The sequence below is a fragment of the Oncorhynchus clarkii genome, chromosome 11 (assembly GCF_045791955.1).
Source record: "Oncorhynchus clarkii lewisi isolate Uvic-CL-2024 chromosome 11, UVic_Ocla_1.0, whole genome shotgun sequence".
NCBI lineage: Eukaryota > Metazoa > Chordata > Actinopteri > Salmoniformes > Salmonidae > Oncorhynchus > Oncorhynchus clarkii.
This window is the reverse complement of record NC_092157.1, coordinates 31,405,261-31,431,311: the sequence shown is the minus strand read 5'-3', so window position 1 is coordinate 31,431,311 and position 26,051 is coordinate 31,405,261. Positions and strand designations below refer to the sequence as shown.

General features: G+C 42.6%; 1 protein-coding gene across 1 annotated transcript in view; it reads left to right on the top strand.

Moving 5' to 3' along the window:
- The window catches only part of LOC139420433 (E3 ubiquitin-protein ligase RNF152-like), a 46,644-nt gene extending 20,890 nt beyond the window's left edge, over window positions 1-25,754 (top strand). Inside the window, exon 2 of the mRNA XM_071170562.1 lies at window positions 24,597-25,754. Coding sequence (XP_071026663.1) covers window positions 25,030-25,665 — 636 coding nt within the window. The 5' untranslated portion in view covers window positions 24,597-25,029 and the 3' untranslated portion in view covers window positions 25,666-25,754. The remainder of the gene's footprint in view (window positions 1-24,596) is intronic.
- The last annotated feature ends 297 nt before the right edge of the window (window positions 25,755-26,051 follow it).

The following is a 26,051-nucleotide window of genomic DNA, read 5'->3' as shown; positions in this document are numbered from 1 at the left end:
AGTCAAAGTATTGGAGTGGCCATCACAATGCCCTGACCTCAATCCTATAGACATTTTGTGGACAGAACTGAAAAAGCGTGTGCGAGCCAGGAGGCCTGCAAACTTGACTCCGTACACCAGGTCTGTCAGGGGGAATGAGCCACAATTCACCCAACTTATTGTGGGAAGCTTGTGGAAGGCTTCCCGAAATGTTTGACCCAAGTTAAACAATTTAAAAGCAATGCTACCAAATACTAATTGAGTGTATGTAAACTTCTGACCCACTGGGAATGTGATGAAAGAAATAAAAGCTGAAATAAATAATTCTCTCTACTATTATACTGACATTTCACATTCTTAAAATAAATTGTTGATCCTAACTGACCTAAGACAAGGAATTTTTACTATGATTAAATGTTAGGAATTGTGAAAAACTGAGTTTAAATGTATTTGGCTAAGTTGTATGTAAACTTCCGACTTCAACTGTACATTTAAATGTGTCTACCGTGTCCACAGTGTGTCCGGATTCCCTTTTCCTGTGTTGTATTCAAATGGCAGTATGCATTCTACAAACGGTGGAAAGAGGTAAAATATGATAATAACACAACAACAATTGATGGCAGTAGCTAACTGCTGTAGCTTACAAGCCAGCAAACGTCTAACAAGCAACGCTAAAGGGATTGCAAACGAGTTAGCATAACTCTAGCCAATCCCCAAATTATTTTTCTAAATATTAGCTAGCTGGCTAGAGTTTGAGGCCAGCAAACATGTTCCTCACACACTAGGATTGTATTACCTCCAACGTTATAATGACAAGGTGCCTCTCAGTCCCAAAACACACGTTTTCTGGAGACTTGTGGGAGGAGTGCTGAAGATGTCATCCACTGTATGATCTTTCGGTAGCCTGTTAGCATCCAGACTGAGGAGAAATCCTCACACACAGCACCCCCGAACATGTCCTGAAGAGGTCAGCCAGATCTGAACGCAATCAGACCACAAACGGACTGTTGTGCATCGAGACCCATCTTTTCAATGTGATCTTCTGATTCTAATAGTAGATGTCGCATGTTAGTGTCAAGTGTCGACACGACCTATGTGGGTCAGCTAACTCTTCTGGTGTTGATTGTCATTCCGAACATGTAGCCAGAAAGACAAGGACGATTGAGGAGTTGGCTGGGGCACAAATAGGCCTAGATCTAGCAGGATAGGGAAATCAAATGTACCTTGGTTGTGTGATAGAATTCCTTCCCACAGATCCCAAGTCCAACAGTCATTCTGCTACAGGGTCTCTTTCTCTGTCTTCTCGCCCTCCCCTCACCATTCCCTCTAATCACTACAGACAGCTGGGCTGTAGAACCAAAGCCTATTAGACAATGCAGATGACAAGAAAGAGATGGAGCAAGAGAGAGAGGAAATGAATGAAAGAGAAAGAGAGCAGCAGAAAGGGAGAGCTGAGAGAAAGGGAGAAAATTAGCTGTGGAAAGGAAAAGGCCAGGAACGTAGAATAAGCCATGTCTGGCTTGTCTTAACATATCTGTGTCCCAAATGACACCCCATTCCCTACATACACTGTAAAAGATTTCCTGTAATTTTTACAGTAAATTACTGGCAGCACAGTAGCCAGTAGGTTATTGTAAATTTACAGTAAAATACTTGCAGCACAGAAGCCAGTACATTTCTGTAGATTTAGACCTTTACTGAAACACAAATTTACAGCATATTACTGTAACGCCTGACTGATGCAACATACTGTATATATAGAATTTACAGTGCATTACTGGAAGCACAGTGGTTAATATACTGTTTCAGATTTACATTGCAGGCAGCTAATGCCAACGATGGGCAGTATTTCTGTTACATATATTTGATATAGGTATTTCAATAGTTTCAATACCTATTTTTTTTAAATTGTAATTCACTGGCCTGAAGCACAAATCATCTATTTTGTAAATGTTTTATTAGAATATATTTATTTTGTATTTTCTAAGTAGCCCGCTTAACTATACTAACATTCTTGGTAACAGTAATATGATTTTTTTACTTGCTATGACTGTTATATGTTCTTGTTTATATACCTTAGTTCAATTCACTTACTGTAAGTTGCTTTGAATATGAGCGTCTGCCGAAACAAGGCCAAATTTGATCAAAATACAAGTCATTTGAGGGTGGGGCTCACTAGAATAATACCCAGCAGTGTGCTTCGCAAGTGTTCATGTTCACATTTATATTTTGGACATTTAGCAAAATGTATGTTTTGTCCAGAGCTATTTACAGTCAGCATTAATCTAAGGTTGATTAAAAAAAAACATATCTCACAGTCTCTGTAACCGTTACTGAGGATGTTGTTGTAGTTAAAGCAGGAATCCACAGGTTGTTTGCAGCCCTATGTTGCCATACTTTTTCTGTAGGGTTTTCTAGTGATTGGGAAATGAAGCTTCCTGAAGCATTGAGGCTTTCCAGCCAATTGTCTTGAAAATTGGTTCATTACTCATGACTTCAATCAACACAGTATACACTAGTGGCACCTGCTGGTCAAAATAATTTTGAGAAGCCAACTTATTATTGATGATGTCCCACACGCCTCTACTAAACTAATACCAAACCAATCAGTTGGTTATTCAACGAAACAAAGCTTCAAACGTCATTGTTAAAGTGATACAGGAATCGTCACACTTCTTCGAAGGAAACTGCTTAGCGACTTCGACGCATGCCTCAGAGCTCTGGTATCAAGCGTAACATCACTAGTGTTTTCACTTTGAAGGAAAACAAGGGGGTTGAGCCCCTAGCCACCTTGAGTTGACCTCCTGGGCAATGTTTGTCTTTGCGTTAAATGCCACCTAATCGAATGACCCTGCTGCACCGGAGCTGGAGAGGAAGTGAAAGTCACTTTTATGCTAACATTATAGCTGCCATTAACAAAAACAGAGGAGCCGAAGCCAAAAAGCTAGCTGACTTGTTTGCAAATAAACTGCTGGGTAAAAAAATGCTGGGTTAAAAACCCAATTTGAGTAAATATTGGACAGAACACACATTGGGTTATTTTGACCAACCATGAGAGTAAATGTCATTCTGGTTAATCTGTTCTCTTGTCAACCCACTTCTTTGTAGTGTAAATGAATCTTACACAAGTGTCTAGGCATGAGTTTAAGGACCTGGGAGTGGGCAATATGTTGATCATATTCCAAAAGCTCAGCAGTATCAATGCCATCATGTTCTATGCTGAGAATATCTTTTAGGAAGCACATTTTAAGAACAGCAACGTTGCTATGGTGGTAGTAGCAGCAATCCAGGTAGTGGTCACTGCTGTAGCAGCATTGGTCATGGACTGCGCTGGAAGAAAGCTTCTCATCCTCTCAGGAGTTTCTATGTGCCTAAGCACTGCTGCATTTGCTGTCTACTTCAAGTTGTCCGGTGAAACCCATGGTTTCAGGACTTTGCCTAGTAGAGTCCCCTAGCAGAGGACCTTGCGGCTGAGTTGTCCTGGCTCGCACTGGCCGGCATGGGCTTCTTCATCACAAAAAAAAATTGCTGGAAAAGAATTCCTCGAGTAGTTCAGTTCACACATCACACTTGAAGATTCACAAAATATGTGTGCACCAGAGATATTTGTCAATTTGACCTACAATGCTTGCATTTCATTATGTTTATGTATTTTTTTGTTTGTTTACAGTACAAGAACAGTTTACAACATTTTAAAATGTGAGAGAACAATTTAGGCTATGTATGTGCATGTAAGTAAGAATTTGGCCCATAATGACAATTAGATAGTTTACTGATTTAATGTTCTCTTTGTACCATGAGGGTATACATTTGTGAGTGTGCACAAATGTCCTGATGGACTTATTTGTCATGTTTTTCTTCTGAAATCACTCAATGTTTTTACTAAAACATTTTAGAAAGGTGGAGAAAAGTAAGAATGTCTGTGTGAATACACATGCAGTATCTATGCACAGTGTAATATATTGTGGTACACTATTACTGGTGCCAAAACATTCAAACTGAATGTGCAACAGTAGTGAATGGTCATATCATGCTAATAAAAGACTTGTCTATTTAAAAAAAAATTTTATTGGCATAGCCCAATGTTGGGATAGTTTTAATATTTAAGTGTTATTCATTTTGTGTTAAGAAATTTAATGTGCAGAACTTTTGAAGGAAAATTAAGAGTTGTAGTGAACCAACTTAACATGATGAATATGAATAACATTTACTCTCACGTTTGGCCAAAAATTAACTATATGAAAGCCACGCCCCCAACAGGTCACGCATTTGGATTATCCAAACAAATCGGTTTTTATTCACTTTCTTGCTGGGTTGACCCAGCATATGGGTCTTTTTTTATATAATCCATAGGTTACTTTCAGGAGGTGTGGTCTATTGGGGGTGTGGCTTTCAGATTGGTCTTTATGGACACATTCTTTGCAGTATTACTTTATTGCCTTGTTGCAAACAGGATGCATGTTTTGGAATATGTTTTATTCTGTAAAGGCTTCCTTCTTTTCACTCTGTCAATTAGGTTAGTATTGTGGAGTAACTATAATATTGTGAGTCCGTCCTCAGTTTTCTCCTATCACAGCCTTTATACTTTGTAACTGTTTTAAAGTCACCATTGGTTTTACGTTGAAATCCCTGAACAGTTTCCTTCCACTCCGGCAACAGAATTACCAATCTACCAATAGGTGCCCTTCTTTGCGAGGCATTGGAAAAACTCCTTAGTCTTTTTTGGTTGAATCTGTGTTTGACGTTACCTGCTCGACTGAGGAGACCATATAGAATCTCTGGGACCTTACAGGGTCATTCTAAAATCATGTTAAACACTATTATTGCACACAGAGTCCATGCATGTGACTTGTTAAGCAGGTTTTTATTCCTGAATTTATTTAGGCTTGCCAAAAAAAGGGCTTGAATACAAATAGACGCAAGACATTTCAGCTTTTGTAAACATTTGTCAAACATAATACTGCTTGACATTATGGGGTATGGTGTGTAGGCCAGTGACAAAACATCTCTATTTAATCAATTTTAAATACCGGCTATAACACACCAAAGTGTGGAAAAAGTCAGGGTGTGAATACATTCTGAAGGCATTGTGCAAGGCACCAGGGATAGTATAGATCAGGATTTATAGACAGAGAAAGAGAGAAAGAGAGAAAAAGACAGAGGGAGGGGGAGAATGAAGGGGTGGGAGGGGGAGGTGTAGGGAAGAGAGAGAGAGAGAGAGAGAGAGAGAGAGAGAGAGCTTGGGGGACAGAGAAAGGAGAGTGAGAGAGAGAATTGAATTGTACATTGAATTGAGAGAGAGAATGAGAGAGTGAGAGAGAAAGAGAGAGAGAGGGTGTTTTTTTTATCTCTCTATTCCTCCTTCCCGTCCACCAAAGCACTAGCCACCATCGTCTCATCGCCTCATATCATACAGCTACAGATGCACCGCTGTCTCACAAAGGATAGCATATCTATCCGGGTGTTCCTTCTTATCATCTTCCTATGTGAGTATATATTTCTATTACCAATTGCGTTCGAATAAATAGTAAACCAATGTGAGTGAGTCCAATACGGTTTGTTTGAACAGCCTGCCTGCTCCGCTCCATCTGTGGTGGTAGCTGACCACCCAAAGAATCTGCAGATAACCATCAGCTCTCTATCCAAGTTCGAAAACCCTGTTTGTAACACATACAGAATTTACAACAAAAAAACATTGGAGTACATGGGGCTTTTACTAATGAGGATATACCTACTTTATTTTGGTTAATAAGTCATAGAATTGATCAATCGTATTTTTTGGGGGGGGGGGGGGTCTTGTTACCATGACAACGACTGCTCCAAACGACAGGAGAAATTGAGGTTATCTGGAGTCCTCTGACCCCAGGTTCAGTTTTCAGATTCAACCTTCGATTTTAACATATATCTCCTGTGTTATATCCCCAAGAGAGACATAGCTAGGATATAATTAGGAGTGTTTCTATTGTGACAGACAGCAGCTGGACTGGGATGTATGACGTTTGTGTGTGTGTGTGTGTCGGTACCTGACTGACATAGTATGACTTCCCCCTCTCTGATTATGTGTGTGCCGCTGCTCCACATTGATTGGCTTTGCTGACTGTGCATTCTATAGGTCCTCTATGTGTCTTTCATTGACTGTGTGTAGGCTGCAGTGTGTGTTTTATTGACTCCTCTCTTAATGTGTTTTTGCCTGGCTCTTTAAAGACCAGCTCATAGTGTGTCATTCCCACTGATTAGTTCACTAAATGCTTTTGTTACTATGCTGATTTCGGTCTCTCACACTGCGGAAGTGTGTGTGTGAGTGAATGAAGGATAGCGTACAGTGGAAACAGAACATTCACTGTTAGCACTTTACATTCATTAGGGTCCATTCAGACTGATGCTGCTGTGGTTGCTTTCAAAATGGCACTATATTCTCTATAGAGTGCACTGCTTTTGAGCAGGGTCCATAGGGGTCTGTGTAAGGCAGGTATTCCCAAACTGGGGTATGCGCAATGCTGTCGGGGGTACGTCAAATAAAAATGTGATTCACGTGTTTTTTTTGTTGTTTAAAAAAAAGATTATTCACATTTTCAAACATTCCATATATGTTTTCCAACAGGGCTAACCGTTTGGGGGAAGTTTTTTTCTCGCCTGAGTAGCCTTGTTTTACTACCAATACATTTTTTTAACCATATAGTGTTCAGCAAAATAACAATACAATGTAAATACAGGTAGCCTAGTCGAATAATTAACATCCAATCACATTAACCGTTACTCTCTCGCGGGAATTACACTACCGGTCCATATGTAGCCAGACGTAGCTGCTGCTCTTTCCGTTTGCTCGAAGATGGATTAATGGTTAAAAAAAGTAAGGCCCGCGTCCATAGACGCATAACAGCTCTACTGGTAGTACTGCTACTACCAGCAGCACTACACCTGCACCTGTCGACGACACAAGTTGTTCTGCTTCCACAAGCACATCCAATGCTAGCATCAGTCATTTTACATTTGTTGTTAGCCCAGCTGGCATGGACACTGACAGTTGTGAATCTGATGCAGCAGAAGAGCTATTGCCCCCTTACCTGGGAAAGCACCGAACAACAGACAGGGATGTTGGACCATCAAAGAGGCACAAATATGATTAGAACTACATTGATTTGGGGTTAACTTATATTGGGAGTAGTGCCTTTCCTTAGCCATAGTACTTTTGCACATATAACACACTATCTCACAACTCGATGAAACCTTCACACTTGCGCAGACATTTAGAAACAATGTATAGAAACAAAAATAAGCCGCTGGAGTTTTTTGAGTGAGAATTAAGACGACTTTCGAGTAGTAAGACATGTATAAAAGCAACAGATACCATTAAAAAGAAGGGTCAAGAAGCATCTGATATGGTGAGCTACCGAGTGGCTAAGACAGGCAAACCCCATAGTATTGTGGAGGACTTAATTTTTTCTGCTGCCGCAGATATGGCTGGGACAATGCAGGGGGAAAAGGCCCAAAAAACTATACAGACAATGCCTTCATCAAACAACACTGTTTCATGACGCATCATTGACATAGCAGGATATGTTTTGAAACAATTAATGCTTCACATACAAGCCAGTGAATTCTATGTGTTACAGCTGGATGAGTCAACAGGCGTGGTGGGCACAGCTCCTGGTATATGTCCGTTACGTTTATGGGAGGTCAATTAAGGAAGACATCCTCTTCTGCAAACTCACTGGAAACCAGGACAACATGAGAGGATATTTTTAAAGTACTGGACAGCTTTGTGACATCAAATTGAATTTGGTGGTCAAGATGTGTTGGTATCTGTACTGATGGCCATGACATGCAGACATAGTGGAGTGGTAACGCGCATGCAAGCAGTTGCTCCCGAAGCTCTTGGTGCTAAGGGAATGCCTGACTTTTTGGACACTACTGTGAAAATGGTTAATTTTGTTAAAGCAAGGCCCTTGAACTCTCGTGTATTTTCTGCGCTATACAATGATATGGGCAGCGACTATATGTACCGCTTTTACAACATACAGAAGTGTGCTGGTTATCAAGGTGCAAAGTATTGATACGTTTTTTTAAATTGAGAGACGAGCTTAAAGTTTTCTTGACTGACCATCATTTTCACTCGTCTGACCGCTTGCATGATGCCCGAGTTTCTCCCGTTTCTCACGTGACTTGCCTATCTGGGTGATCTTTTTTCTTGCCTGATGACTCTCCGCAACTATGTTCAATGTGCTGGAAATAATTGAGGCTGTGATTAAGAAGTTGGAGCTGTTCTCTGTCTGCATTAACAAGGACAACAGACAGGTCTTTACATCATTGTATGATTTGTTGTGTGCAAATGAACTCAGGCTTACGGACAATGTCAAATGTGCTATAGCGAAGCACCTGAGTGAGATGGCTGCTCAATCACTTAGGTACTTTCCCAAAACGGATGACACAAACAACTGGATTCCAGTCCACTTACTGATATCTGAACAAGAGCCTCATGAAAATTACACTAAGCGTTTCTTTGAAAAAACATTTTCATCACAAGCCACTGCCAGATTTCTGTATTGGGCTGCGCTCAGAGTTTCCTGCCTTGGCAAATCATGCTGTTAAGACACTGATGCCCTTTGCAACCATGTACCTACTGTTGAAGTCAGAAGTTTACATACACTTAGGTTGGAGTCATTAAAACTCATTTTTCAACCACTCCACAAATTTCTTGTTAACAAACTATCGTTTTGGCAAGTCGGTTAGGACATCTACTTTGTGCATGACACAAGTAATTTTTCCAACAATTGAATGGCTTTAGAAGCTTCTGATAGGCTAATTGACATAATTTGAATCAATTGAAGGTGCACCTGTGGATGTATTTCAAGGACTACCTCCAAACTCAGTGCCTCTTTGCTTGACATCATGGGAAAATCAAAATAAATCAGCCAATACCTCAGAAAAAAATTGTAGATCCTTGAAAGTCTGATTCATACTTGGGAGCAATTTCAAAGTGCATGAAGGTACCATGTTCATCTGTACAAACAATAGTATGCAAGTATAAACACCATGGGACCACGTGGCTGTCATACTGCTCAGGAAGGAGACACGTTCTGTCTCCTAGAGATGAACGTACTTTGGTGCGAAAAGTGCAAATCAATCCCAGAACAACAGCAAAGGAACATGTGATTATGCTGGAGGAAACAGATACAAAAGTATCTATATCCACAGTAAAAAGAGTCCTATATAGACATAACCTGAAAGGCCACTCAGCAAGGAAGAAGCCAGTGCTCCAAAACCGTCATAAAAAAGCCAGACTACGGTTTGCCACGGCACATGGGGACAAAGATCATACTAACGAATGTCCTCTGGTCTGATGAAACAAAAATAGAACTGTTTGGCCATAATGACCATCGTTAGGTTTGGAGGAAAAAGGGGAAGCCTGCAAGCTGAAGAACACCATCCCAACCGTGAAGCACGGGGGTGGCAGCATCATGTTGTGGGGGTGCTTTGCTACAGGAGAGACTGGTGCACTTCACAAAATAGATGGCATCATAAGGATGGAAAATTATGTGGTTATATTGAAGCAACATCTCAAGACATCAGTTAAAGTTAAAGTTTGGTCGTGAATGTGTCTTCCAAATGGACTATAACCCCAAGCATACTTACAAAGTTGTGGCAAAATGGCTTAAGAACAACAAAGGCAAGGTATTGGAGTGGCCATCACGAAGCCGTAACGTCAATCCTGTAGAAAATATGTGGGTAGATCTGTTAAAGCGTGTGTGAGCAAGGAGTTCTACAAACCTGATTCAGTTACATCAACTCTGTCAGGAGCTTACTGTGGGAAGCTTGTGGAATGCTACCCTAAATGTTTTACCCAAGTTAAGCAATTTAAAGGCAATGCTAGCAAATACTAATTGAGTGTAAACTTCTGACCCACTGGGAATGTGATAAAATAAATATTTCTTAATAAAAAGTGGTGATCCTAACTGACCTAAAACAGGGATTGTTTACTAGGATTAAATGTCAAGATTTGTGAAAAACTGAGTTTAAATATATTTGGCTAGGGTGTATGTAAACTTCCGACTTCAACTGTAGCTGTACCATGATATTTGCATTGTTACTAAGTAAACCTCCAATTGTTCTCCACCATTCCACCCTCTAAAACCTACACCTATCCCAAGTTGGTTTGTCGTCCCAGTGACCGGCAGACCACCCCGGTCCCCCCCGGATCACAGGGACCCCAAGAGACCTGGAACCTATCCTTCAAAAATAGCACACAGTGCCACCCACATAACAGAAGCACATTAACTGCCAAAAGCATTTCCAACAGCCTCACCTCAATTGTATTATATACAGTTATTTAAAACATACTGTACCACTATTTGGTAAAAGACCAAGTCTATTTTATGGCAAGAACAGCTCAAATAAGCAAAGAGAAACAACAGTCCATCATTACTTTAAGTCGTGAAGGTCAGTCAATACGGAAAATTTCAAGAACTTTGGAAGTTTCTTCAAGTGCAGTCACAAAAACCATCAAGCGCTATGATGAAACTGGCTCTCATGAGGAACGCCACAGGAATGTAAGACCCAGAGTTACCTCTGCTGCAGAAGATAGTTCATTAGAATTACCAGCCTCAGAAATTGCAGGCTAAATAAATGCTTCACAGAGTTCAATTAACAGACATCTCACATCAACCATTCAGAGGACAAAGTGTGAATCAGGCCTTCATGGTCGAATTGCTGCAAAGAAACCACTACTAAAGGACACCAATAATAAGAAGAGACTTGCTTTATTTTTATTTTATTGAATCTTTATCTAACTTGGCAATGGAGTGCTGTATCAGATGACCTGGCATCCACAATCCCCCGACCTCAACCAAATTGAAATTTGGGATGAGTCGGACAGCAGAGTGAAGGAAAAGCAGCCAACAAGTGCTGAGCATATGTGGGAACTCCTTCAAGACTATAGGAAAAGCGTTCCAGGTGAAGCTGGTTGAAAGAATGCAAAGTGTGTGCAAAGCTGTCATCAAGGCAAAAGGTGTCTACTTTGAAGAATCTCAAGTATAAAATATATTTTGATTTGTTTAACACTTTTTTGGTTACTACATGATTCCATAAGTGATATTTCATAGTTTTGATGTCTTCAATATTATTCAACAATTTAGAAAATAGTACAAATAAAGAAAAACCCTTGAATGAGTAGGTGCTCTTAAAACTTTTGACTGCTAGTGTACATAAAACAAATCTTGCTATTCTTAATTCCCACAATTAATGAACAATATGCGTAATAATGCAAAAGATTGTTACCTACAACCAGGATTGTCATTACAAAAATTACATTTTTGGCAAGCAATTAATATTTTCGAAAACAATTATTGTGATTCATCCTATATTGTCCCTAACATCTTTACCCCATAGCAACAGGTGTGGGATACACACACACACACACACACACACACACACACACACACACACACACACACACACACACACACACACACACACACACACACACACACACACACACACTCATACACACTCCCCACCCTTCCTCCACAAACAACCACAAGCTCAGATGTTCAACAGTTGTTCTAACCCCGAGCCTGTAGGACTTGATGTGCGAATGCCTATTCAGTTGTAGCTGTTTGAGAAGGCATGCAAAATTGAGCAAGAATGGGGAGATTTGATTAACCAATGTCCTATCTGATGGAGCTCCGATACATCCCTTTCCCCTGAAACACACACACGCTGGTCCCCTGTTGTGACCATTTTCCCAAGCATCTCTGTGCAGTCAGACCTTTAATTATGTTGTGCCACCAGGGCCACAATAATTTGCCCCCTTGTCAGAGTGTGACCCCCTCCCCATGGGTTAGTGCAGCTAGTGTTGCCAGCACTGCCACTACCTGGGTTGGGGCACCCCACTGGAATCCCCACCGGCTAGGTTTAAGGTAGTCAAGGTTCTCATTAGCAGCTTTGAGAAATTCCTTGTATATTATGCTCACCCAACTGGGGGCTTTGGCTCTGTTAGAACCAACTCTGCCAGGCAGGCTCAAAATCTTGAGGGTGCGGTGCTGCTTTAGTGGGTCTCTGACCGCATTTATCTTTCTGTCTTGGCTGCGTATAGAATACTTCATCTAACAATGAACTTAGCCTTATTATGCTTTTGGGAAACTGGGCCCTGAACTCTTTCCCTGAGGGGAGTTTTTGGAAGAGGGGGTTGAAGGGGTCAGCAATGATCTTTCCTGTACGCTTCCTTTCCCTGGAGTCGTGCAGGACCTCGATGGAGGGCAGGTGGCGGCTGATGAACCTCTTAGCAGAGAGGACAATCTGCTGCAGTTTGCCCTTAGAGCGGGCCTACTCATTCCCTAACGAGGAGGTGAGGATGGACTTGATGATGTTTGTGTAGAACCGAATCACTATTGTTCACGAGAGTTCGAATTTCTTACCTGTTTGGGTTGGTAATTTCTTCAGAGTTTTGCTGGGATACCTGTCAGGATGCTCATTGCTTTGACGTTGTTGCTTTGTGCCCGTTGTCGTGCAGTTTGGAGAAATCACGTACATCACAAAGGCCACCTCATCTGTCAGACGAGAAGAATAGACAAGAGCTCATTTTTCAGCGTTTGAGTTTGCCAGAAACGAGGGGGGATACGAGATGAGATGAGGGGGTAGAGGAATATTAAAGGCTGTTGATTTGCCAACATCTGGGAACGTTTTCAGTGGGAATGAAAAGGAAGAAAAACGCTTGATAGCTGACTGTCCTCAAAAAGGAATTAATAGCTGCAGGGTCCCAGAGGGTGGAGGATTTAAAGCGCTAGCAAAGCTAATTTATTGTCACTATATATCAATGTTAGCCTTTTTCTACGTTTTTCCATTTCACTTACAGAGGACGTTCCCTCTGGAAAGATAGAAGTGGTTTTAGTAGCTTTCATCACTGTATTTTCATGAGTGTACTAGGGTGGATAGAATGTGTACCCAAGGATCTAGGAGGGTGTTAAATAGCATGTGTGTGTTTGATAGTGTTTGTGTGAGTTGGCCTACATAATGGTCTTGTGTGAAGTTGATTGAGATGAGAGAGGGGGGGGGGGGGGGGGGGCATGAGTGTGTGTTTGCATCCCAAATGGCACCCTATTCCCAAAGGGCTCTGGTCACAAGTAGTGCACTACATAGGGAATATGATGCCATTTGGGATGAAGGTTGAGTGTCTGGGCTGCCCAAGGGCCGGGATTGTCGTGTGGTGCCAATCATCTCATCGATCTGTTTGTGTTTTCACCAACCAGAGCTGTCCACCGCTGCACGCCAACCAGTCAGATGAAATATCTCTCTCCTTTCTTCACCTCAATGAGAGAGAGAGAGAGAGAGAGAGAGAGAGAGAGAGAGACAGAGAGACAACAGAACAGTAATCCCTCAAATTCAGTCCCAGGGCAGCAGGAGTCATGACAGCCTACTGGGATTGAGAATCTGGCCCATTCCTCAGATCAGGTTTATAATTTGTCACACACTGATTTTGTTCCAATTGGGGACAACTACCTCACAGCTATCTAGTCAAAACTATGATCCACTCATAATTTCATACTGGACATGAATAGATCTATGAGCAGAGCGTTACTGTTATCCAAGCTATTCCATATACAGTAGCAGTGCTCTTTAAATCTATTTTTGTGGGAGCAAGTAAATGCATGCGCGAAAGCTGAATGTTGTTAGCTCATGATTTGATTCATGTTTGTCAAGATAGCCTTACTGAGAAAATTACCCTGTTGAATTAGGGTTTATAATTGGTTTATACTCAAAGAATTATTAGCTATTTTAACTTAGTATAACAAATATACTCTAGTATAGACACATTGTTTCCCTTGAAATTAAGGACTGTTTTAGAATTGATTTGTCTGTATGCCCACACACAGGGACAAGCTGGGATATTTTCCTACTGAAATAGCCATTTATAATCCACTCAGTGAGCTAACAATCCGGTCGCATTGACTGATTAATGAACAATCAATGCTGCTATTCCGTTGATCCCCATTGGTGTAGCCGGGTCCTAAATGGCGCCCTATTCCCTTTATAGTGTAGTACATCTGGTCAGGGCTTAATTTGATCACACTCTTGCAAGAGAACTCTTGCAGGAAATGTAAAACTCGTAGTGTATTTCATGTTTAAAAAGGCTTTTGATGTTTGTTATTTCCGCTTTGAAAAGTCACACTTGATTTTCTATTACAAAAAATGTATCAACCCCTACAAAAATTGCCATTTGGAACGCAGGTGTAAGTCTTTAAAGCCCACGGTAAGGCCCTGCCTTAGTAACTAACGACAGGGGATATAGCTGTAGCCTACAATTGTGTTTGCCTCTGAGCTAAGATAAGCCTTTGTCTGCATCCCAAATTTACTGCGACACTATCTATGCTCTATGTACACTGCTGTACACTACTTTTGACCAGAGCCCTATGGGGCTCTATGAATATAGGGTGCCATTTGGGACATAACCTTTGACTATATTATCTATGGGTGGTTGGCTGTTGATTGGTTAGTAAACTGGCTAGTTGTTAAGTAAATAATGTCTATGGGTGGCTCCCTTTACATGATAGGAGGCTCAGTATTCGGTACACAGAGCATGGATTTGTAAAACTAGTAGCTAGCTACCTCTGCATCAGTTTCACAACACAAGGATCTATGGTGCTTTAGCTGTCGCTGTGCTACAGTAAAGAGAGAGAGAGTATTAGCACAGTAGATAGTACAGTGTACATATATAATACAGTATCAGCACTGCATATAGCGGTATTCAGGGTATACACAGTACAGTGTATAGTGGTAGTAGTCAGGGTCTACATGATACAGTTATATAACTGTAGTCAGCATATGCATGATGCTGTTTAAACCAGCTCTACAGCCCTGGGGAAGAGCTAAGCGGCTCAGGTAAGGTTCTAATATGAGATTATACTAAAACTCTCAGGCCTGCCTAGGTTTGTCTGTTTTTCTTTTCCACTGCCTGGCAACAGAGACGTGTGTGTGTGTGTGTGTGTTTGTGTGTGTGTGTTTGTGTGTGTGTGTTTGTGTGTGTGTTTGTGTGTGTGTGTGTGTGTGTGTTTGTGTGTGTGTTTGTGTGTGTTTGTGTGTGTGTGTGTGTGTGTGTGCGCGTGTGTGTGTGTGTATGTGTGTGTGTGTGTGTGTGTGTGCGCGTGTGTGCGTGCGCGCGCGCGCGGTATAGAAAGACCTGAAGGGAAATATACGTATTTGATGTGATTGTTTAAGCGGACGCCCTCTACTTTCACCATACATGTCCCTTGACAACATGTATAATCTTGAAATCTCTGGCAGTGTTATTTCAAAGATAATCTATGGTATGATCTTGAAATATCCCTGTGGGCAAAACTGTTTGAAATGGCACCGTTTCAGCTTCAGAACCTGGTTGAAATGATATCTTCCAACCAGTTCTGCCCACTATGATAGTTTTACACTGACGAGAAGAAGAACTTGAAGGGTTAAGGGTTGTAGTATGTGTTACTGTTACTATGATTATAATGACAAAGTGACAATGTAGCTGGTGTTGATCTTGATAAGGTGACAAGAAACAGTTTCAGGGCAGGCAACTCTAAAAATGTGCTACAATATCCATTCTCTCTCTTGATAATATATCTTCACTCCTTTCCAAGAACCGCCAGCAACATTACACTCAAGTAATGTGACAGTTCTTGTCTTTGAGCAATGAGTTAGATCTCCGCTCGCTTCCCTCTGTTTCTAGATATCATCTGTTTGACTGACTTGCTGAGGAAAGTTTTGCCTCTCGGGGATGTTATTGAACACTAGAATAGATGATGTGTTAAGTAAACAAGTTTTGAAGGGGGTGTGTGTTTGAAGACTAAAGTTTGTGTGTGTGTTAAAAGCGGTGTGTGTTGTAGGACTGTCTGATAGCAGAGTGCGTCAGAAAGACATTGAGAGATCAAGCATTAGTAGAACATCAAGTGTATGTAGTCTTCTCACGCTGTAGTGCTGTGCTTGGGGTAAGAAGCTCAAGCCGTCTCTTTCAGAGTTTGTAAGCTTGCATGTGCGCACACGCACAGGCACATACACCTGATTCAGAGGGGTTGGGTTAAATGCGGAAGACATATTTTGGTTGAATGCATTCAGTTGTGCAACTGACTAGGTATCTCCTTCCTGTTCCCATTCACATACACTATTGCTGCGTTGCCTGCCGATGTGTGAATGATGTCATTCCCAGTCCTAAGTGAAGTGAAGTGAAGTGAAGTGTGTGTGTGTGTGTGTGTGTGTGTGTGTGTGTGTGTGTGTGTGTGTGTGTGTGTGTGTGTGTGTGGAATACCCGCTGGTTAGCAGCAGAATGTATGCACTTTGTTAAAAATGGTGGTGTACACACGAGGAAACTACAACCCTTATTCACATTTTTAACAGATATGATTAATACTTAACGGTCAGCTAAATTTGAGTCAAAAACTGTGAGTTAATTTCTAATAGGATCAACTTTTTCCAAGCTGTCTGGTTCAGTTGAGGTTTCCTTCACATCTCCACAATCAGTAAATATGTCTGGCAGATAGTAGATAGTCACCCATCCTCTCCTTTCAACTGTTCCTTTAATCACAGAGATAGTAGTCCTACTATCTCTACTTCTCATCAGTGCTGTCTGAACTCGCCTTTCATCATCAGACAAAGGGATTGCAATGCTGTTGATAATTAGGATGCTTTGCGCTGTAATTTCATCATAGAACAGGTGGATGCCATTGCGTGTAGAAGACAGAAACATTTTATCATCCGTTGGATCTGGTTAGATATTACTAGGATATTTATTATTTCAGTTTCAGAGATATACAAAAAATGGCAATCTTGATTGCTTGTAAGCCATGACTGACATCAAGGAAAGGATACTAAACCTGGATGTATTTCACAGAGTTCACAACATTAAGGCTGGGATTCAATCCGGATATGCTTTGTCAGCTATGCACCTGTCACAGGCATTGTTCCCACGTTCGTGAAGACCTCATTCACAGTGAATGTTGCATATCTTGGAAATTACCTTTAAATGTCAAACCTGCTATAACGCGGATCTACCACTGATCGGATTTAATCCTGACCTGAGAGACCTTGAGAAGAAAGATTAGTATTTATTTTATTTGGAGATTTAGACTCCAGCTTGCCTTGTTTTACTTCTCTGCACAACACACAACCCAGCTCACTGTCATGACTGAAAGCATTTTGAACAGGCAGCAGGCTACAATTCTGAGTAGACATGAATAGACATAATACCATAAAGGGCTTTGAATTGGTCTGATTTAACAAAACATAAAGATATTTGTTTGGACAGCACAGTTGATAACATTTATTATGCTCTTGGATGCATAGACAACACAGAAAGACCCTTCTCTCAATTGATTGATGTCACTTCATCAGTATTTCTTCCTGTCATGATATCTGTATCGACATTGAGTGTACAAAACAGTAGGAACACCTGGTCTTTCCATGACAGACTGACCAGGTGAATCCAGGTGAAAGCGATAATCCCTTATTGATGTCACGTGTTATATCCACTTCATTCAGTGTAGATCAGTAGGGGCTTCTGAGGGCAGGAATGGATAAAATGGAATGGCATCAAATACCTGGCAACCATGTGTTTGATGTATTTGATACCATTCTACTGATTCCGCTCCAAATAGTCTGGGTAGCCATTTGACTAGAAGTTCAGGAGTCTTATGGCTTGGGGGTAGAAGCTGTATAGAAACATCTTGGACCTAGACTTGGCGCTCCGGTACCACTTGCCGTGTGGTAGCAGAGAGAACCGTCTATGACACGGGTGGCTGGAGTCTTTGAGGGCCTTCCTCTGACACCGCCTGGTATCGAGGTCCTGAATGGCAGGAAGCTTGGCCCCAGTGATGTACTGGGCCGTTTGCACTACCTTCTGTAGTGCCTTGTGGTCGGAGGCCGAGCAGTTGCCTTACCAGGCAGTGATGCAACCAGTGCTCTCGATGGTGCAGCTGTAGAACCTTTTGAGGATCTGAGGATCCATGCCAAATATTTTCAGTCTCCTGAGGGGGAATAGGTTTTGTCGTGCCCTCTTCATGACTGTCTTGGTGTGCTTGGACCATGTTAGTTTGTTGGTGATGTGGATACCAAGGAACATGAAGTTCTCAACCTGCTCCACTGCAGCCCTTCGATGAGAATGGGGGTGTGCTCTGTCCTCCTTTTCCTGTAGACCACAATCATCTCCATTATCTTAATCACATTGAGGGAGAAGATGTTCTCTTGGCACCACACGGCCAGGTCTCTGACCTCCTCCCTATAGGCTGTCTTGTCATTGTCGGTGATCAGGCCTACCACTGTTGTGTCATCGGCAAATTGAATGATGGCGTTGAAGTCATGCCTGGCCGTGAGGTCATGAGTGAACAGGGAGTACAGGAGGGGACTGAGCACGCACCCCTGAGGGGCCCCTGTGTTGAGGATCAGCGTGGCGAATGTGGTGTTACCTACCCTTACCACCTGGGGTCGGCTCATCAGGAAGTCCAGGATCCAGTTGCAGCGGGAGGTTTTCAGTCCTAGGGACCTTAGCTTATTGATGAGCTTTTAGGGCTCATATATGGTAAAATGGATTTAAGTTTCCCTGCATTAAAGTCCCCAGCTACTAGGAGTGCCTCCTCTGGGTGAGCATTTTCTTGTTTGCTTATGGCGGAATACAGTTCATTCAATGCTGTCTTAGTGCCAGTCTCTAACTGTGGTGGTATGTAAATAGCTACAAAGAATACAGATGAAAGGTCTCTCGGTAGGTAGTGTGGTCTACAGCTTATCATGAGATACTCTACCTCAGGCGAGCAATAGTTCGAGACTTCCTTAGATATCGTGCACCAGCTGTTGTTTACAAAAATACATAGACCGCTGCCCCTTGTCTTACCAGACGCCACTGTTCTATCCTGCCGGTACATTGTACAACCCGCCAGTTGTATGTTAATGTTGTCGTCGTTCAGCCACGACTGATGAAGGGGAAGAGAAAGGTTACACCCTTAGAGCCGATGTCCGCGCCCTTGTTGAAATCAAATTAGCATAATAAAGGAATCCCCATGAAATCCGTCAGGTTAAAGAAGGATTTTTAAGCCTTGAGACAATTGCGACATGGATTGTGTATGTGTGCCATTCAGAGGGTGAGTGGGCAAGTAAAAATATATGGTGCCTTTCAACAGGGTATGATAGTAGGTGCCAGGTGCGCCAGTTTAACTGCAATGCTGCTGGGTTTTTCACACTCAACAGTTTCCCGTGTGTATCAAGAATGGTCCACCACCCAAAGAACATCCAGCCCACTTGAAACAACTGTGGGAAGCATCGGAGTCAACATGGGCCAGCCTTCCTGTGGAATGCTTTTAACAGTACATGCCCTGACACATTTAGGCTGTTCTGAGGGCAGAAGGGGTTGCAACTCAATATTAGCAAGGTGTTCCTAATGTTGTGTGCACTCAGTGTATATCCCAAATCAAATTAAATTGTATTTGTCACATGCACCCGAATACAACAGGTGGCTTCCTTACAGGTCCTAACCAGCAATGCAGTTTAAAAAATAAGAGGCTGCCAAATAAAGGAACACTTGAGTAAATGAGGGCTACAAAGTATATTGAAAGCTGATGCCTCCACACGGGTGTGGTTCATGAGTTAATTAAGCAATTAACATTCCATCATGCTTAGGGTCATGTATAAAAATGCCCAGTTGCCCATTATTTTGGCTACCATGGCGCAGAGATCTCAGAGACTTTGATAGAGGGGTCTCAAAGGAGCGTAGAGGGATGTTAATTGCCAAGAGTGTGCAAAGCTGTCATCAAGGCAAAGGGTGTCTACTTTGAAGAATCTCAAATAGAAAATATATTTTGATTTGTTTAACACTTTTTTGGTTACTTACATGATTCCATATGTGTTATTTCAGAGTTTTGATGTCTTCACTGTTATTCTACAGTGTAGAAAATAGTAGAAATAAAGAACAACCCTTGAAGGAGTAGGTGTGTCCGAACTTTTGACTGGTACTGTACATCAAACATAATGATCCTCCACTTTGACAATAGATATGATTTTTTATGAGATGGAAATGTGAAGTGCACATTTGGACTGGATGTTTGGCTTCCCTATATGACATCAACGCGGTATTTACTATAATCCTCTATGTCTCATCTTTCAAAATACATGTACAGCATTTCTCTCACTCAAGACAACAAAAACATTTGCAAAAGTTGCACATTTAGCTGAATGCATGGGGGATCTTCTTGTTCCCCCATCCCTCCTTCTTGTCAAACCCATACAGACAGAGCCTGAGGTCTTGTATAGCATGTTACTATACAGCCACTGCGTTCCAATTTATGCACTTATCATTGCCCAAATCGACCATTTTCAACCTGTATACAGGTACAAGTGTAAAGGGCTACGACACTTTATGTTTGTGTTTCCTTTATTTTGGCAGTTACCTGTATCTCTGATAATGTAGCCAGCTGCTAGATAGACATTGATTAAGACAGAACAATGTGAGGTGTCTGTGTTTCAGGATCAGGGAAATTCAATCAGTAAGTCTGGTCCTAGTGTTGTATCTATTCTCTCCAGTTTTCCACTAGGGTTTGTTGATAAGAAAGGAAAGGTAGCCAAGGACGTGGTCAAATATTGGCTTTGGAGAATGAGATGCAAGCTCCTCAAGAGATGTATGATCGCCTCCCTCTCCAGGTCACACACATGGACACACATACTCACACACCTCCCCCTCAGCTGTGTTACTGATGTATCCGAGAGGTAGTGGATTGTGTGTTTGTTGGTCACGCTCATGTGGGTGTGTGGGCCAGAGTTTATAGTACTGCTGCCTGGCAGGCACGTCTGTGGATGGGGACTGTGTGTGTGTGTGTGTGTGTGTGTGTGTGTGTGTGTGTGTGTGTGTGTGTGTGTGTGTGTTTGCTGATAGGGACTAGGTCCTTAAGATGGAAATTGCCATAATGTGTCCTGCAGCAGTCTGCTGCACAGGCCTCTGGACACACACACACACACACACACACACACACACACACACACACACACACACACACACACACACACACACACACACACACACACACACACACACACACACACACACACACACACACACACACACACACACTTTTCATCATCGAGATACACCTTTCTCAAGGGCAAATGTGGTCTTCTCTGTTCGCTTGTGTGCTTCACTTGCGATGTATAATACATTTTTTGTCTTATTGAGATTAATTGTTGAGTGGAGGATTAACTAGAAGTGAGTGTGGAGCGTAAAAGTACTTGGCAACTTAGTCAAGGGTTTGTCCTAGACCTTGCCTCATGCCATGTAATGTCAATTAACCCTTAGTTTCAATTTACAGAGTAACTGTTTCTGACTGTGCCAGAGTTTTTAGTCCTAGTACTGGTAAGTGGCCACCCGTGTAAGTGGTGTAATATCAATGCCTTTTCATGCATACATGTACATAGTAATTACTTTTTGTGAAAGTGTATGTTAATTTATAGGAGGCCAGCCTTTCTTTCAGAAAAGGGAACTATTTAGTTTTGATGCATGTCTAATGTCTATGATGCATCCCAAATGACACCCTATTTCCTATTTAGTGCACTACTTTTGACTGGAGCATATAAGGAAATAGGGTGCCATTTGGGATTTTATTTATTTAACTAGGGAAGTTAGTTTAGAACAAATTCTTATTTACAATGACAGGTGTTAACCTGTGTTTCTGTGCCCTTTCTCTCCTCTCCTCCTTTGTCTTCCAAATCCCCTGCTACTTGTTACCCCCCTCCCTGACTTGCTCCAACCAGTTTATCATTTTTGGGAGTGTGTGTGTGTCCTTTCCTTGGTTATTTTTAGCCGCTGTCTTTAAGGAGGAGTGAGCTTTTTCCTTCGGCTGATTGTGTGTGCTGTGGAGCGAGGCAGGGGAGACTGGAGGGACAGAGTGTTTGTGTGTGTGCGTGTGTGTGTGTTCCAGTTATGCTCAGCGAAGGGAGTGTATCTGTCCTTTTGGATGGTCCCAGGGGGCCAAAGGGGCTCTGGACAGGGATAGGGGTTCCAGTAGGGAACTCACCATCATTACTTAATCATATTCCCTTCCTACAGTCATATGACATGACGGACCAAACCTTGTATTAAGACTTTTTTGAATTCATTCACAGTTGCTTTTAAGTGTTTTACAGAGGATGTTCAGAAATTAGATTTGCCGTACCTCCTATAGTTATGCTCAGTGACAGTGAGGTGTGTTTTCTCTCCCACACTAGGTGAAATGTGAAAATGGGTCACAAAACTATAATGTGAAAGAGCGAGAGAGAGAGAGGAGTAACCTAAAGAAAGGTAGACAGACTAACAGTCGAGAAATGTATTTAGAGAGAGTAAATAACAGAGGATGGAGGGGAAGAGAGTAAATTATGAAGGAGGGAAGGAGAGGAGCATGAAATAATGAGTGTATGGGAATATTGAGCCACAAAGCATTTTTGTCAGATCAAAGCTAATCCTTATCTTATGAAGGGTTTTTACTAATACCCCTGGTTGTCTTACCCATCAGGCAGGTCTCTCTCTCGCTCTCTTTTTCTCTCTTCATCTGCCTCCCTTTCTTTCTCTCCTTCTTTCTCTCTCCCTCTGTATCTTCCCCCCTCTCTCTCTCTCTTCCCCGTAACTAAAATTACTGCATTTTCTGCATTTTACTTGACTTTGAAAGGGTGGTAGAGAATGCAGAAGGGTTTAGAGAAACTAGGTCAAGCGGAGAGTGAGGAGTGAAGGGGGTATCACATCAGAACCAAAACAGAAAGATACATTTTGCCTGGGGAGGGATAGAGGGAGAGGAAAAGAGGGGAAGGGAGGAAGTGGGTGAGGTTCGGATGGGTGTGGTGGAGACGCTAACTGCTGCAAATGTGTTGCATTTACAGTGGATTTAGAAACCTAACACAAGAAATAGATGTTTCAGTCCCAAAAGGTGGAGGGACAGTGACATGGTACCCTGTTCCCTAAGTAGTGCAGTACTTTTGGCCAAGACCCATAGATAATAGGGAGCCATTTGGGACACAACCGCTATGTCACATGGATGTCTTCTCTATGGCTATAATTCCATTACAACGTGTGAGCAAACAGCTGTTAGAGCTGAGGAGTTTAATTGACAAGGTATAATTTGACAATATTGTTGACATTAATAGTATCTATGGTCACCTTGAAATGAAAAGGTTTCACGGTTGTTCCATGTCACTGTCCCTCTGTCAGTCAGTTACTAAGACATGTGCCTACTACCGTACAAGCTACAGTGTCCCTATAGGGCTTAGAGATGGAAGAGGAAAGAAAAGCCTTGCCTTGCTTTGAGTCCGATCCTCCATTTCACACTCCCAGCTCACAGGAAAATAAAGAGTAGGAATAGACCCTCTTCGGCATTTTAACAGCAATATTTTGACAGAACGTAATCATCTGTAAATGTGAGTGTCATAACAGAGATTCTACATGGATTAATGTCAATTCCACGTTAACGGAATGACGCTAATACTTTTTATTTTACTTTAAAATGAATGCCAAACAAAAACCATTGATTTCAAAATTGAACAAACCATAGAACTCTATGCACAATGACTACTTAGAAAAAGGAGTAAATAGTAAATAAACAAAACAAATCTGGAAAAAGTTGCAGCGTTTGGCAACAGAATTACGGTAACATCTTGTTAAAGTAGTCCTTGTGCATAGAGATGTGTGGTTTGTTAAGCTTAGACATCAGTGTTTTTTGTTTGGTTTACATTTGAAGTGAAAAATGTTGAGTCTGGGCGTAATTCTGTTACCATTGGAATTGCCTTAACTAACATGGCTGATATGATTATGTAAGAAGAAGAGTGGGAGAACAAACTTTCACAGAGCCTGTGGCTAACTATGTTGATTTTGATGTATTCTGTGTAGTGTGATGACCAAATTAATTTCCTGCTGTGGCTGAAGATAAAAAAAGTAATTAGCAATATTATGAAAAATGCTTATATCCCACCCACTATCAGATCTCCTCTGCTGCCCTTAGTGCCCTGAGTTACCCTATTGTGTCTGATGTGGATATGTCACGGATGATAATGTCACTTTCCATCACGTGTGGTTGTGGCATGACGACCTCCCTCCCTTCTCTTTGCTCTGTATGATGTGGCATGTATGAGCTTCCTCACACGTTTCTGTAATGTTAGTTATTTCTCTGTCGTGTGTCTGATGAGAGCTAAGAGATTCACGGAGCAGAGAGAGAGAGAGAGAGTGTGTGTGTGTGTGTGTGGTTCCTTTTGATGTCAAAGCCAGGCAGAGAGGCAGAGCGTTGATAGGGGCAGGGCAGCTAACTGATTTATCTGTGTGAAAATGAATGCGAGAGATCCAGGCTGATGAGCCAGCCCTAGGGGGATTGAGGGGGACACAGGCTACACCCTAATCCCCATAGGGCTCTGGTCAAAAGAAGTGCACTGTATAGGGAATGGGGTGCCATTCGGGACACACAAAAGCCTAGATGCCTGGCTGCCCGCTACACTGCCCATGCCATGCCTGTGATCCTATTTCTGCTCCACAATCAGTGTTCTATACACACACACACACACACACACACACGCACACACACACACATACTCTCTCTCTCTCTCTGCTCCGTGAATCTCTTCAGCCCGTTAACACTGCGGTCTTCTCTCTTGTTTCACAGATGAACCATCGTGTGACCTCAATCATCCTGTGACATCACACCGACACTGAGACATCACACCAACACTGAGACGGTCAGGTGGGTGGAAGGACACCGAGCAGGGGCTATGAACTCAAACAGCACAGCTTTGCTCTGAGGAGGAATCAAGTGCCTTGTAGATGATCTGGATTTCATTTAGCTTCCTGCTACTACAGTCAAATAATAAGAGGCATTCTTCTTTGTCATCCTGGTTTGTGTTGCAGTACACAAAAACAGCCAGTTACATCAAAGGGTTACAAGCACCGTTTCACTTGTTTATACAATAGGATAATAATTGAGCACGTTCTCTCCCTTCTTCTGAAACTATAAGCACCTAGCCTTGTGAAACCAGCCTATTCTCGTGATTGCTCTTGATTGCTACTATAAAGGATCCATAATAACAATCCATAACAAAATGGAGACTCGGTCTCTCTCGCAGGACTCCATCTTGGAGTGTCAGATCTGTTTTAACTACTACAGCCCGCGAAGGAGGCCCAAGCTGCTGGACTGCAGACACACGTGCTGCTCTGTGTGCCTGACCCAGATGCGGTCCAGCCAGAAAGAGATCCGCTGCCCCTGGTGCCGTGGCGTCACCAAACTCCCCGCCGGCCTCTCCGTCTCCCAGCTCCCCGATGACCCTGACATCATTACCGTCATCGCCATCCCACATGCCTCCGAGCACACGCCCGTCTTCATCCGCCTGCCTAGCAATGGCTGCTACATGCTGCCCCTGCCCGCTGCTAAGGAGAGGGCGCTGTTGCCTGGCGAACTGGGCTGCCGGTTCCTGCCAGGTGGCAGCGGGCAGCAGAAGGTGGATGTGGCGGTGGTGACCATGCCTGAGCTGCAGCCCCTGGGGATGAGTCTCGACGGCCTGGAGGAGGCAGAGAGGAGGGGAGCCGGGGGAGGAGGTGGTGGAGGGGGGAAGGGCTCCACGTGGTCCGGGGTGTGTACAGTGATCCTGGTAGCCTGTGTCCTGCTCTTTCTCCTGGGTATCGTGCTCCACAACATGTCCTGCATCTCCAAACGTTTTACTGTCATCTCCTGTGGCTGAGGGGAGGGGCCAGACATCATGTCAATCACCATGTTCCCTCCCACTCCCCCCTGCTGTAGCTCCACCACCCTCCTCAGCCTGGATTATGATGAGGATAAAGGATTTTATACCTATCATAGATGGTCAAGAAAACAACAAACAGACCGAGACAGAGAGAGAGGGGGTTGCTACAAATAAACTGGGGACTGAAACTCATTTTCTCCTATTATTGATTTGGAGATATTCTGAAGACACAAAACACACACCCCTTTCCGTCAACTTGATGCACCCCTCTACTCCCCAAACCCCCCCCCATCAGAAGGAGGGCCTCAGCCTCATGGAATTCTCGTGGAAATTTGAGGTATCCTTGTGGATCTATTGACCCGGGGACCTAATTTGGGGACCCC